General features: G+C 34.6%; 1 protein-coding gene across 2 annotated transcripts; it reads left to right on the forward strand.

The window, feature by feature from the left end:
* The first annotated feature begins 1,333 nt into the window (after nt 1-1,333).
* Nucleotides 1,334-9,580, forward strand: LOC130717031 (uncharacterized). Of its 2 annotated transcripts, XM_057567117.1 has the most exons (8): nt 1,334-1,677; nt 1,973-2,205; nt 2,859-3,549; nt 4,156-4,522; nt 5,663-5,757; nt 7,026-7,220; nt 8,621-9,312; nt 9,415-9,580. In XM_057567117.1, the coding sequence occupies exons 1-7, from the start codon at nt 1,465-1,467 to the stop codon at nt 9,296-9,298; spliced, it is 2,472 nt and encodes an 823-aa protein (XP_057423100.1). In that variant the 5' UTR covers nt 1,334-1,464; the 3' UTR covers nt 9,299-9,312; nt 9,415-9,580. The 2 variants fall into 2 exon arrangements, with proteins under 2 accessions (XP_057423100.1, XP_057423099.1); XM_057567116.1 differs by having other exon boundaries at nt 8,621-9,580.
* The last annotated feature ends 4,804 nt before the right edge of the window (nt 9,581-14,384 follow it).

The raw sequence follows: 14,384 nt of genomic DNA on the forward strand, positions 1-14,384 counted from the left end.
CCCTCACTTATCACGATTTGACAGTTTTGGTCCCTCATGGGATTTATCAGTCTACAACGTCCCTCACGCTTACTAATTGTTGCAATTTTGGTTTTCCGTCAACTTCTAATCAATTTTTGACGGTTTTTGATTAAAAATTCAATTAAAAAACTAGAAACAATAAAATTGTTAATTAGAAAATATAAAATTGTTCTTCAAACCTTATTTTTAATTGATTTTTTAATTAAAAATTGTTAAATATTGGATGAAATTGACAAAAAAACAAAACTGCAACAGTTAGTAAACGTGAAGGACGTTGTAGGCTAATAAATTCATTGAGGAACCAAAACTGTCAAATCATGATAAGTGATGGACAAAAAATGCTATTAAGCCTATTAATATGGCAAGAGATGTATATATGGAAAAAATGTCTTATATCTAATGAATTTATGTTTGAGTTATAGTTCTCCTTCAAATAAACTTGTATAATAGTAATGATGAAAAACAACCTACAAAAAAAGTATTTTCCTATACACATTAATAACGGTAAAATCCAATTTTAAATTTTATTTTTAATATTATTTTCATTTAAAAAGTATATGCGGATCCATATATATTAATGGGTGTCGGGTGCCCATGGATATCCATAGATATTTTAAAATCCTGTAAAACCCACTTAATGGATATCCATGTGGGTATGGAGCGGGTACGGGTGTAAATGTTTACCTGCGAAGCGGGTGGTGGGTATATATTACCCATGCCCACCCGTACCCATTGACATCCTTAACGAGGACTCTATTAGGGTTTTCTGGCGAGCAGATATGGGTGCACGGGTACCTGAATTTGGATACGATCTTTGGCAAGAAAGAGAATGTGTTGAAAGTAGGGTACGTGATCGTGCAAGTGATGACTTCTTATAATGACTTCTTATAATGTGATTATTGATAGGGCCTCATTGGTAAGTGCTACAAGATCTTGTACATTGGAACCCAGAGTTATGGACCCGAATCTATTAATATGAAACATCTTCTTTTCGAAGTGAAACCCTTCCACTTGGCATTGTCGAATCACTAAGGCCGACTTTCGTCCCTGCTCGACGGGTGAGTCTTGCAGTCAAGCTCCCTTTTGCCTTTGCACTCGAGGGCTACTATGGATGTGATGTCTTACACGTCAACTAATCAGATTTTAAGGATATGCAACATCAATTAATAAAATTAAATAAAAAACAGATTTTTTCATATCCTAAAAATCTAATTAGTTGATTGTGTAAAAAAACTTTACACACCCATTAATACATCAAAATTAAACTTATAAAGTAATTGTGAAGGTAGATATTTCAAAGTTCAAACTTTTTTCTTCTTTTTTCTCATTTACCAAAAAATTCCCTATTCAACGCGCTTTCTTCCTTCTTCGCACGTCGTTTGCAAGTTCCAACTCTGTCTCCCCGCTACAGTGCTACCCCTTCTGCAACTCCACCGTCTCAAAATGGCGTTGATTCTGGGTTTGGGTTCGATTCTACTGGGGTTCAGTCTCGGGGTGGTGGCCGTTGTCGCTGCCGAAGCTTTGGGACTGTTATGGATCATGAAGCGGTTGCGCCACAAGCTCAACAAGGACGAAGCTAACCTCTTATCCAAAACCAAACTGGGTTCACACCAACTTGATCATCAACAATCTCTGCATTTTGCGTCCAAGAAGCAGGTCATCTTTGAATTTCTCAGCTTTGCTCAAATTATAGTGAAATTAGAGAGCCATTTCTGCTTCTATGAACCTTATGACCCATTTTCTGGTTATTACTCAGTTATAATCATCTCACTGAAAAGAAAAATGGGTTGAAAGCTTTTGAGTGAAATTAGAAGTTGATGATTTAAAAAAGTCATTTTTAGGCTACATGTCTTGATTAAGATTGGTTTTACAAAAAAACTAACTATCTATTTGATTACTTTTGAATTGTTATGCAACTCTATCTAAATTTTTTTACTGTTTCACTTTTCAGGGTGTGGTTTGGGTTATAGACTCTGGGAAAGTTTCAAAACTGCGGCTGGATATGCCATCAAAAGAGCAAAAAGGAAAAACAAAGATGTTGGAGGTTTCTCCTAGTAAAATGTATGGAGAAATCAAGGGTCAATCGCTTACTCTAAGAGAACCGGATGGTTTGTGCACGACGATTGGACTCAAGGGCTGCTTAGTTCAAGCTGTGTCAGCATCAACTCTTTCTTCAAGGAAATGGTAATGTGATCTGGAAATCGCTTCATTGGATGGTGTTGTTTCATTTGGACTCCCTGGCAACATTATTGTTACCAGATTTTTACACTCTACACCACCACTTTTTCTCTTTACTGCTTATATGAATGTCACTTTCTGATAAGAATGTCAAGCAAAGAAGTGACAAAATTCTCTAACACCTACCTTGTCGACAATGTGAAATCTTTGAATGCCAAACTATAATGCATGTGATATCACTGTTTCATCCTAGAGCAGTATTACAATTTGCAGAAAACTTGATCCTAAATAGATTATGCAAGAGTCACAGTTCCTCTTATATAAGTTGTCTTTTGTTGCTTTCAAAGGGAAAAATGTCGAAATTCGTTATTTTGATTCAACATATGACCAACTGTGTAAAAATGTAAACAATGTTCTTTTTCTCTGGTAAACTTCTGATATTGAATTTGACATAGAGAAATTTCATCTCCTTTGTGCCTTGCATACTTAAAGGAAGTAGCTTTTGATAGCTTGGATTTTTGGCATCAAAATGATATTGGAAAGATTAAATTTTATTTTAACTTCTGGTTATTTATTGAGGAAATTATGTGATTCGAGTTTGTATTTTATTGATGATGAATCTTTTTTTTTTGGGTACAAATTGGTGATGAATCTTATAGGGCGAAAAGATTCCCTATCAAAGTGGAAAACAAGACTTCTTCTATGATATACAATGGAAGCAAAACTCTTTATTTATATCTTGAAACTTCATGGGAGAAAGAAGCATGGTGTAAGGCGCTCTATTTGGCTTCATGTGATCAAAAAGAAAAAATCAAATGGTTTGACCAGTTGCATGAGGAGTTTCATAGTTATTTGACATCCTTAAATTCTGTACATCAGTCTTTTATGAAACCATCTGCAGGATCAAGTGTTGAGGCAATAGAAAGGGCTAGTAGGTCTGATGGTTCTTCCTCAAAAGTTCGTCAATTTTTAAAAAAGGTTGCAAAAAGAACTTCCCGAGTTGGTATGGAAAATAAATTAACTTGGACTTCACTGTCAGGCCAGGAAGGAAAAAAGAACATCGAGAAGCTTCGTGCTAGCCAAGATGCAGTTTTGGCCACTGGCATTTTGAAAAATGCTTCAACGTCAAAGCATCTTAAAAATTCCTTGGTCGATAATGCCCCACAATTATCTTCAAAATCATCTCATTCTGGAAGCCAGAGTCTTCACTCTGTCAACTCTGATGGGGATGCAGATGAGAAGTTTTGTATTGATGAGGGAACATTATGTTGGAATTTGTTGATTTCCCGACTATTTTTTGATGCCAAAGGCAACATGCTGTTGAAGAGATCCATGCAAGCAAGGATTCAGGTTTAAGTTTTCCCAATTGATGTTGAAATGTTCGAATATGAGGGCGTTTTTTTTGTTTGTTCTGTCAAGATGGGTATCATGTGGTTCAGTAATCATTTTTAGATATTTATGTATATTAGTTGTTTAAATTCATAATTTCATGTTGAAAACACGATAAAAGTTATCATATCTATCTTTGAACTTTTCCACTGCTATTAGTTCCTAAAACTCATGTGTACAGCTACAACCTGGCATCTATTAAGCATAAAACATTAAGACAATAGAAGCTTCTCCCCTTTTAAATGTTTCTATATAGTAACTTTCTAACTTAAAACTGATATGGTTGACTTAATATTTCACTATCAACCAGATAAAAAGAAGGTATCTCATCATCAGAGTTTCTTAATTTAATGAGTGGAAGAAAAAATCAGTTGATTTCAACAATTGTTTGACTAGAGGGGGGGGGGGGGAGATTATTTTTTAAAACATGCACTTTCCCTCCTGCTATCTCTATGCTGCAGACTTCATTTCTTTCTAGTTCTCTTGTTCACAGAGAACCCCCCTTCAGAAAACTTCACTTTTTTCTACAAGTTATGTGATAGTGGTTTCATTTTTTTTTTCCCACAGAGAACATTGTCCAATATGAGGACTCCCAGTTATATTGGTGAAGTCATTTGTACTGACATCAGTACTGGGAATGTTCCACCTCGTATTGCAGGAATGAGGGTTCTCCCTATGGAAATGAGTGAGGTTTGGGCTTTAGAATTTGACATTGAATATTCTGGAGGTGCAGCATTAGAGGTTGAAACAAGACTTGAAGCTGGTGAACTAGAGCTCCAGGTTGGGTCCAAAGACTCAAATCCAAAGCCAAACAACTTTGGGGCTGTACCATCAGATCTTCTTGAAGGTTTTCAATATTTAGAAAAGGAATTGAATCTTGCAGAAAGAGTGAATGATTTACAAGAGCAAAAGGAAGATGCTGATTGGAGCACTGGTGAGTAATGATCCATCTGATCCAATTATTAATGCATGTCCCTGTGATTCACATCAATTACATTTATTTATGAACTTTGTTTTCAAGTCCTATCAAACCCAACTGTTTATGCCTTCTTTTTCTCCCTGAAATCCTGTTCGAACTTACTGGTTCTGCATCCTTGATTTATTGTAATTTCCACATTTCACAAACAAGGGTTACAGGTATAAGGTAGATGGAGAATATGGACTGCTGCTTTTTATGAGCTGATAAATTTATTTCTAGTTACAACAATGACAAGGAAATTTGGCAGTTTTCATTATAGTTTCCCCCCCTGCTTTCCTAGAGGATTCCAATGTCTGTTTCTAGTTTTGCTTTTCTCCTTGAATAGTGAGACTTTTCAGTTTGAGAAAAGATTTTTCTATTTTCATTTTTTTTACATTAGTGTAACCTTATTTTCCCTTTATGTATTGTTTTCTAAGATCTGTATAGAAAAGACAAAAGAAAGGAGAGAATTTTTTTTCAGTAGTGATGATTAGTTGTCTTTAAAAAAATTAATAAATAAGAATATGTGTGTGCACGTATTATCTTCTATTGTTTATCAAATTTATAGTTTATATTGGTGCAACCGTGCAAAGTGAATCACCCCAACTTGCAAATGGTTACCCATTAAACAAGGAAAATCCTATTTTTATTAAAGAAAAATTATGCTTTACTGCTACGAGGGAAAGGGGTGCCTTTTGCAAACTCCCTAGTACCTTTACCCGTTGCCTAGGCTGATGATTAAGATGTGGGCAGATAAACATTTTGATTTCATTTCTACTTGTACGCCCACCAACTTCAACATTAGCTTTTAGAAACATTGAAATCAATAAAAAATTGGTCACGAATTGCTATACAAAATGAAAACAATAAAAAGAAGGTTTCGGGAATTGCTATACAAACATTTGAAAATTGAAACCAAAGTGAAAATAAGTTAAGAAGTTTGCAATTAAAAGTTTAAACAGGAAACAAAACTAGATAGCATTTTCTCAAAGTAAACTGCCCCTAAATTTTCTAAATGTGGAGGATAGAGAATAAATAGTTTTCATATCTACTTAGAGTGTTATATACAGTACTTAGTTTGATGGTGTCGTGCGTATCTTGTTTTGCCCTAAGCAGATACTTCTAAGAGCTTTAAGAGTACTGTGACTTCCTCAAATCATGGATCACGATGGAAATCTGTATTAAATTCTGTTGCCAAACAAGTTTCACAGGTACTCTCCATTGTTCCCTCTTTATTCCATTGGTTTCTTCTTCATACTACTTTTTGGCAGATCGCTTTTTTCAATATTAGACTTCTACTAGTTTAGTGATGTTGTGTGGCTGTATTCTTCCTCTCTTTTCCCTTTTCACCTTTCTTTGGGGTTTAGCAGTATGTATGATTTGCAGGAATCATTTAATCATTGTTAAACTGATTTCAAGTTTAAATCCTATTATAAATTTGGTGCAAACTCTTGTTATATGGTTTAATCAGTTTGTGATATGAACCCCTTTAGAATTGGATGATTGGATCAAGCATGATTGGAATTGATTCCTAAAATTAGCCTCCAATTTGTGAGAATCAGGATTGCAGCAACAACTACAAAAAACAGATGCCGAATTCATGTTTTCTTAGCCAAGCCCATATCTCACTCCACGGTCCTCAGAATTGAGTGATTCCAAAACGAAGTGAAAGATGGCTTTGTAAAATGCAAATTTGGTTCAAGAATCACTGAAAATGGAAATGTATAACTCGAGTTCTGAACATAAGATATTTGACATTTAATCTGGTGCAAATAGAAACCCCAATTTGATGTGCGAAAAATGAATCTGAGAATGGTTAGGGAAAGGTTAAGGCGCCATGATCTGATATCAATAAGCCAGAGAACGCCACAAAGATGAGCATCCTTGGAAAAGTTAGAGTTAGACTTGCTCTCTCTAGATACTTCATAGAATCTCCGAACCTATCAAGGGTGCTCATCCTTGTGACGTTTTGTGGCTTATGATCTCCGATCATGGTGCCTTTCCCTTCCCTATTGTAACTTTTAATCAGATAGATACCTCATCTTTCTAACTTTTTCCAGACACTTCAAATATATCAGATGCAATTGTTTTTCTCATAACAATGAACAGATATATGGCCTGAAAAATCAACCTCAAGGTAGTGGTGTCCATCTGTCGGTTACGGATGGTTTCGGGTGCAACATACTGAAACCAACGTAAACGGACCAAATAAATATGGAAACTGTTGTCATCCGATCTGAGTCTTGGATTAAGCGGGTGCTGGTTAAACGGTTTGAGCGGATAAATCGGGTGGGTTTATTAATTCAAAACCATAGGGAAAGTCCAGAATATTGCAAATTGACCTTGAGCATTTCATATTCCTTCATTAAGTACATTTACATTTTTTATAATGTGCAGATTTTTCTTTTTCTAAGTAGTCATCAGTTTATAAACAGCTGTTGTTTAATTCTCAAAGTAACTGATTATTTCTTGTCTAAAGGTTCCTCTCTCTTTGTCAATACGAGTAGCTTCCCTCAGGGGGACATTGCGTTTGCATATAAAGCCACCTCCCTCTGATCAATTGTGGTATGGTTTCACATCAATGCCAGACATAGATTTCAACTTGGAATCGTCTGTTGGAGAACATAAGATAACTAGTGGGCACTTTGCTTTAGTACTGGTCAATAGGCTAAAGGTATGATAGCTTCTTTCTGTTTGATTTATAGCTTAGTTTCGAGTAAAAGACTACTAAATCCCTGCAGCTTTTTTCTTCAAGTTTCAAATATTTGTAAATTCCCATTTTTTCTTATAAACTTTTGAGAAATATTTTATATATACCATCCGGATCCGTGATTATATACAAAGAGGATAGATCTATACATTTTTTCCTCCCTCTGTCAGTTTATATGTGCTTCCTTTAAATGCATGGCCATAGAATTCGGGCTTCGAGCATCTGTTTTTCTTTTGTCCGGGTGCTAACGCTAAATTTCTTTCTTAACCATTTCCTCTCTCTCTCTGTCTCTGCATGTTTTATTCCGCAATTTACACTCCATAAGTTGTATGTAGTGAATACATGCTTCTTTCCACTACTAATTTCAGATGGGGTAAATTATCTGTAAGTAGAAACCCACATCTATAAATTCATCTCTCATGCTATCAGAATTAATGCAATTTATATACTTAACAATCAATCATAATTTGTTTATGGGCTGATACATCTTAAGATGGGGTCTAATATTACAATAGGTTTTATAAATACAACTAATAACTAAACTTAATTTTATTCAGTCAAATAGTCTACTTTAACATGTTAAAAATAAGTGGTTGACTCAGTTCAGAAGTGTTTGATGAATGAAAATTATTTTGTAATGAACTAGTTATATTAAGTGATTAAATTTATCTCGAATTTAATTAGTTATACATAAATGTCCCTCTGTATAACTGTGCCTTTTAGTTAAGAACAATAGAGGGCTTTTTTTTTGATAATGCAATAGAGGGCTTTTAAATGTGAGAGAATGACAAATTTTATTGTAGAGGTACCCACCATTACCTGTGTCGGTATGTGTCTGGTATCAGAATCCTCTGTTATTTTTGAGAAAAAAGAGAACTCTATTTTGCGCAAGTTTGATTAGAAGTGCCATTGACCTAATCTCTTATTTTAAGTGATCAAACTTATCTCAAACTCGGTTAGTTACACATATGAATTTTAATTTGGACTCTTGCCTTTTAGTTAAGAATGACAGAGGGTTTTCAAATTGGAGAGAATGACACATTATATTGTAGAGGGATCCATCATTACTGTGTTGGGATTCATATCATAGAAAAGTACTTAGTTTCTTGCAACAGAATCCTGTTATTATTGAGAAAAATGAGAGATTCTTTTTACCTAAGTTTGATTAAAACTGCAAGATGATATCCAAATTTGAGCAGTGAAGATATCTTGTCTACTCTTAACAGAAGCCTTCTTTTGTTGACATGTGTTTCTATAAATACACCAAATAGCAGTGTATTGACAGGGTTGTTGATATAAATTTGTTTAAACTTTATGTATTGTAAAGGGTAAAAGCTGCTCTGAATTTGATTTTGCTCTTGCAGAAAGCAATTTGGGAAACTTTAGTGCTCCCAAATTGTGAAAGCGTATGTATCTCATGGATGTTAGCAGAAAAGGATGACTGGGTTCCTCGGAATGTTGCTCCATTCATATGGATTAACCATGAATTTGGGAATGAGACTTCCACTTCAACTGATACCAAGAATCAACCTTCTGGTGGAATGAAAACTTCAAGTAGTGCAAGCACCTCAAGTAATGGTCCAGAGCAAAATCTACAAAAACCAGAAACTGCTGAATCTAGTCCAGAACCAACTAGCAACTCATCAGGTTCTATAGCATTTCCTTTAAGTTCCACTACTCCACTAACACTGGAGAGAAGCAGGAGTTTGGAGGAACTGACAGTGCCTTTAACAGAGAATGACAAATTACAAAAAGAAACTAGATATTTGAAAGAACTTGGTACACCTTCATTACAGAATAACAAACCACTCGAAACTAGTGAACAAAAGGAGGACAATTCTGAGTTCCAACCACTAGACAGAAGTGTGGTTCCTGAGAAACATAATCCTTCTATTGAACAGGAAGATGGACTGCTAAAGAAAATGGGGAGAAAGGAAAGGATGCTTGATTTGGGGAAGAAGATGAGTGAGAAATTGGAAGAGAAAAGGCGTCACATTGAAGAAAAAAGCAGACACATTGTAGAAAAGATGCGAGGACCATGAGAATTGTAAACTAGGTAAATGGCGGAATGCACATACATATGTTGTTCATGAACTGCTGATCACGTAATATGTGGGATATCATGTATTATTTCGTTAATAATTTGTATATTTTCTAGGTGCTTCGAAGATCAAATGGAATTAGATATCCAGTAATGATCCTAGCAAAGGTAAAATTGTTAATTCGTGCCAGGACTTGGTCTTGTAAATTTGGCATAGGCATAGCCACAAGATACTGTAGGAAATCCATTTTGATTATTTTCTATTCAGATATATGCTCACTCATATTTCAGGAGTATTTCATATCTTTTTGTATACATGAGTTTCTACTTTCTATTAACACATGGATTGTATATTCAGGTTGAAGTTTGTATCACCATTAGAACTTGTTTGGAGTTAGGATACTCTTGCAATTTCTTCTGACCACCTCACAATACATTCAGTGTTATTCTCTTTTACCACCAGCGTATTTTTTCTTCCTATTATTTTTTTTTGTTAAGCCAAATATATATATATATATATATATATATTAATATGAGTGGAAATATACAAAAGTGAAAAGCCATAAGAGAGGAAAGTAAGGAAGAAAGAAGATGACAGGAGGAAACTGTTGGAAAATTTCATATCTAGGTAATTTAAAATCCTATTTTATGTTAGTGATATTTTATTTTTAAAAGCTATCTATCTGATATGATTTTATTTCAAAACCCTTATCCTACTTTTAGGGATTCTGTTTTACAATTCAGTTTTTATAGCTGATAAAAACTTTCTCCACTCCCATTACACGTTCTTTATTTTTTTTCCTCACGTTGCCTATTTCTCTGGCTGCACGTTGGCACAAAAGCTTTACAAAAAGGAGTCCTGATACAGCTTTCTAGACTCAGAAAAAACAGGACATACTATTGCCTTCTTCTTCCCCTAATTTTCACTGGTTTTTCATTAATCAATATTCAAAGAGCACTGTTTGTTCATCTAGTTCAGGGATCTATCGCTGCACACGACAGATTCAACGGGTTGACGTATCTTGGGAGAGGAGCGCATCAAGTTCTTAATCTACCCAGTGCAGTTGGGGCGTTTTCTCTCTAAGGACAGCGCCTAGCGTGCTTCAACCCAGGCTACTCTGAACTCATTCTCTTGTTATTTTAATTATAGGCTTATTTGTCTGTTATGTTGCATTGCTTGTTTCCTGCCTTGTCTGTTGTCTGCTGGTTTTCACGTGTTTAGTTTCTGTTTGTGTTTTCCACTGATCAATTTTTTTCTAACATTCTTAGAGAGAAAATTTTTTAATTCTGTCTACATCTTCTGTGTTTTGTTCTGTTCAAAATGTCTGCTATGGAAATGCTTAAGGCTATGTCTAGCAAACCTGAAAAATTCAGTGGTGAAAATTTCTATTGTTGGCAACAACAAATGAAATTTTGGCTTACTGAGTTGAGTCTGTTCTCTGTGATTTCTGGTTCTAAAACTGGAAAACAAACAACATCATCATCTAAAGAGGTTGTTGAAATTGATGGTACTAAAACCCCTGCTAGTACTAAAGAGGATGCTAATGATGATGCAACAGATAAAGATATCTTGTGTCATGGTCGTATTTTGAGTGCATTGTCTGATAATATTTATAAAATATTTTGTCATACCAAAACTGCAGTTGAGTTATGGGAAGCCCTTGAAAAGAAATATGGTTCAGCTGAGAAAGGGTTAAGTCGTTATTCTTGTGAAAAAATGATTGAGTTTCATATGGTTGATAAGAAGTCTGTGTCAGATCAAATCCATGAGTTTGAAAATATTGTTTATGACATGAAACTGAAAGGAATTGTTTTGCCTGATGTCATGCTTGTGACCTTCATGATTTCAAAATTGCCTCCTTCTTGGTCTGATTTTGCTAGAAGTTTGAAACATAAGCCTGAAGGTTTTACTTTTGATGAGTTGCTTATCTGTCTGCGTATTGAGGAAAAACATCGTCTTTCTCAAAAGAATTTGCAAGCCTCTAATTTTCAAGCTAAAGTCCACATGGTTGAAGGCTCTAGTAAATCCTCTTCAAAGTCCTTTAATAGGCATGGGCCAAACAGATATAAGTCTTTCAAAAAACCAGCTTTCTCTAAAAATAAAGACAATGCTCCTAATAACAACAATAGGCATGTGGCTAAAATTCAAGGGAATGAGACCTTTTGCTTTATATGTGGACGAGCGAATCATGTTGCTAAGAACTGTTTCCAACGTCGTCGTCAACCAATGTCTACCCATAAGCCTGAAGCCAATGTTGTCTCTGTGGGTGCTGCCTCCAATTCCCTATCTGATAGGTACCATGTCACTAGCCCAGAGTTAAACTTTGTTTTTAACTCAAATGATTGGTTTTTAGACTCTGGAGCTAATGTTCATGTGTGTACTGATAAAAAATTCTTTTCTTTATACCAGGAATCAAGTACACGAACTGTGAGCATGGGGAATGGGAGTGTAGCACATGTTGTTGGAGAAGGCCAAATTAGTTTAGAGTTCTCTTCTGGAAAGAGTCTTGTTTTAAATGGAGTTTATCATGTTTCTGATTTTAGGAGAAATTTAATAAGTTGTTCCTTGTTAGTCAAACAAGGTTACAAATTTGTACTTGAGTCAAATAGAGCTGTTATTTCTAGATTTGGTGTTTTTATTGGTAAAGGATACACTTGTGATGGTCTGTTTAAGTTGAATGTTATGCCCTTTTCATCTAATAAAAATTATGGAAATTCTTCTTTGATTGTCTCCAATGTAGAGTGCACTAATTATTGGCATGGTAGGCTTGGACATGTTAATTTGAATTCTGTTAGAAGAATGATGCTACTTGATCTTATTCCTAAGATGTCTGTTGATGTAAAACAAAAATGTGAAATATGTGTTCAAGCGAAACAACCTAGAAAACCTTTTAATAAATGTGTTGAAAAGGAAACTAGCTTGCTTGAATTAATTCATAGTGATATATGTGATAGCAATGATGTTTTAACTCGTGGTGGTAAAAGATATTTCATCACTTTTATAGATAACTTTTCTAAATATTGCTATGTGTTCTTAATTAATCATAAAAGTGAGCTGTTTGACAGATTTAAAACATATAAAGCAGAGGTTGAAAATCAGTTAGAAAGGAAAATTAAGGTTCTTAGATCTGATAGAGGTGGAGAATATGCTTCTACTGAAATGAGTGAATATTTTGAAATGCATGGTATTGTTCATGAATTTACTCCTCCTTATGCTCCTCAATCTAATGGTGTAGCTGAAAGAAAAAATCGAACTTTACTTGACATGGTAAATTCTATGCTTATAAGTTCAAGTTTACCTAAAAATTTGTGGGGTGAAGCTTTACATACTGCTTGTCATATACTTAATAGAATTCCTTATAAAAATTCTGATAAGACACCTTATGAGTTTTGGAAAAATAGAAAACCAAATCTGAAATATCTCAAAGTGTGGGGGTGTCTTGCAAAGGTCAATGTTCCTATTATCAAGAAAAGGAAAATAGGACCCAAAACTATTGATTGTGTCTTTGTTGGATATTCTTTGCATAGTACTACTTATAGATTTTTGGTTATAAATTCTGAGATTTCTGAAATTTCTAACAACACAATTATGGAATCACGTGATGCTGTGTTTTTTGAAAATATTTTTCCAATGAAAAGTAGCTTATCTAGACCAGTTGATGAGTGCTCTAGTTCTGGTTTGTCCTGCAGTAATGATGCTAATATAGATGTTGAACATGAACCTAGGAGAAGTAAAAGGACTAGAAAAGCTACAGATTTTGGTTCTGATTTTTGCACACTTTTACTTGAGGATGATCCTAAAAATTATAGTGAAGCTGTTAGATCCCCGGAAGCTCCTTTTTGGAAGGAAGCTATAAATGATGAAATGAACTCCCTAAGAGCTAACAAAACTTGGTTCTTAACTGATCTTCCCCCTGGTTGTAAGAGTATTCGTTGCAAGTGGATCTTTCGTAAAAAACTAAGGACAGATGGTTCCATTGAGAAATATAAAGCTAGGCTAGTTGTTCTTGGGTGTAGCCAAGTAGAGGGTGTTGATTTCTTTGATACTTATTCTCCTGTTTCTAAGATCACTACCATTAGAGTTTTAATTGCTCTTGCTTGTGTTTTTAATTTGAAGATTCATCAAATGGATGTTAAAACTGCCTTTTTGAATGGTGATTTAGAAGAAGAGATTTATATGAATCAACCTGAAGGTTTTGAAGAACCTGGAAAAGAGAATAAAGTTTGCAAACTTGTTAAATCTTTATATGGCTTGAAACAAGCTCCAAAACAGTGGCATGAAAAATTTGATCAAGTTATTCTTTCATATGGTTTTCAAATTAACAATAGTGATAAATGTGTGTATGTGAAAACACTTGATGATGGTGAATGTGTTATTTTGTGCTTGTATGTGGATGACATATTGATCTTTGGGAGCAACTTGCATGTTATTGAAGATGTAAAATCTTTCTTGTCTAGAAATTTTGATATGAAGGACCTTGGTCCTGTAGATGTTATTTTGGGCATTAAATTGATAAAGAAAGATGATGGCATTGTTTTAACACAATCACATTATGTTGAAAAACTGTTAAAGAAGTTTGATTATTTTAATGTCAAACCTGTTTCTACACCTTATGACCCTGCTGTAAAATTAAAGAAAAATACAAAAGAAGGTGTTTCACAACTTAAATATGCTCAAATTATTGGTTCCTTGTTGCATTTGACAAATTTCTCTAGACCTGATATTGCATATGCTGTTGGTAGATTAGGGAGATATACTCATAATCCTGATGAATCTCATTGGACTGCATTAGAAAGAGTTTTTAAATACCTCAAGGGAACCATTGATTATGGCATTCATTACACTAGTTTTCCCGGTGTTATAGAAGGATTTAGTGATGCAAATTGGATTTCTGATTCTGATGAAACTAAATCAACAAGTGGTTATGTTTTTACTTTGGCTGGAGGTGCAGTATCTTGGAAATCTGCAAAGCAAACTATTATTTCACGTTCTACTATGGAAGCTGAAATTATTAGTTTAGATACTGCTACTAATGAGGCTGAGTTTCTAAAAAATCTGTTATGTGATTTGCCTTTGTTAAATAAGC

Source organism: Lotus japonicus, chromosome 5, assembly GCF_012489685.1.
Source record: "Lotus japonicus ecotype B-129 chromosome 5, LjGifu_v1.2".
Taxonomy (NCBI): Eukaryota; Viridiplantae; Streptophyta; class Magnoliopsida; order Fabales; family Fabaceae; genus Lotus; species Lotus japonicus.

What these genes read in the sequence shown, in the direction of transcription:
- LOC130717031 (XM_057567116.1), top strand. Translation starts at nt 1,465, where the DNA reads ATGGCGTTGATTCTGGGTTTGGGTTCGATTCTACTGGGGTTCAGTCTC. An exon ending in ATTTTGCGTCCAAGAAGCAG is followed by an intron (nt 1,678 to 1,972) that starts GTCATCTTTGAA and finishes TTCACTTTTCAG; the next exon opens with GGTGTGGTTTGGGTTATAGA. An exon ending in ACTCTTTCTTCAAGGAAATG is followed by an intron (nt 2,206 to 2,858) that starts GTAATGTGATCT and finishes TGAATCTTATAG; the next exon opens with GGCGAAAAGATTCCCTATCA.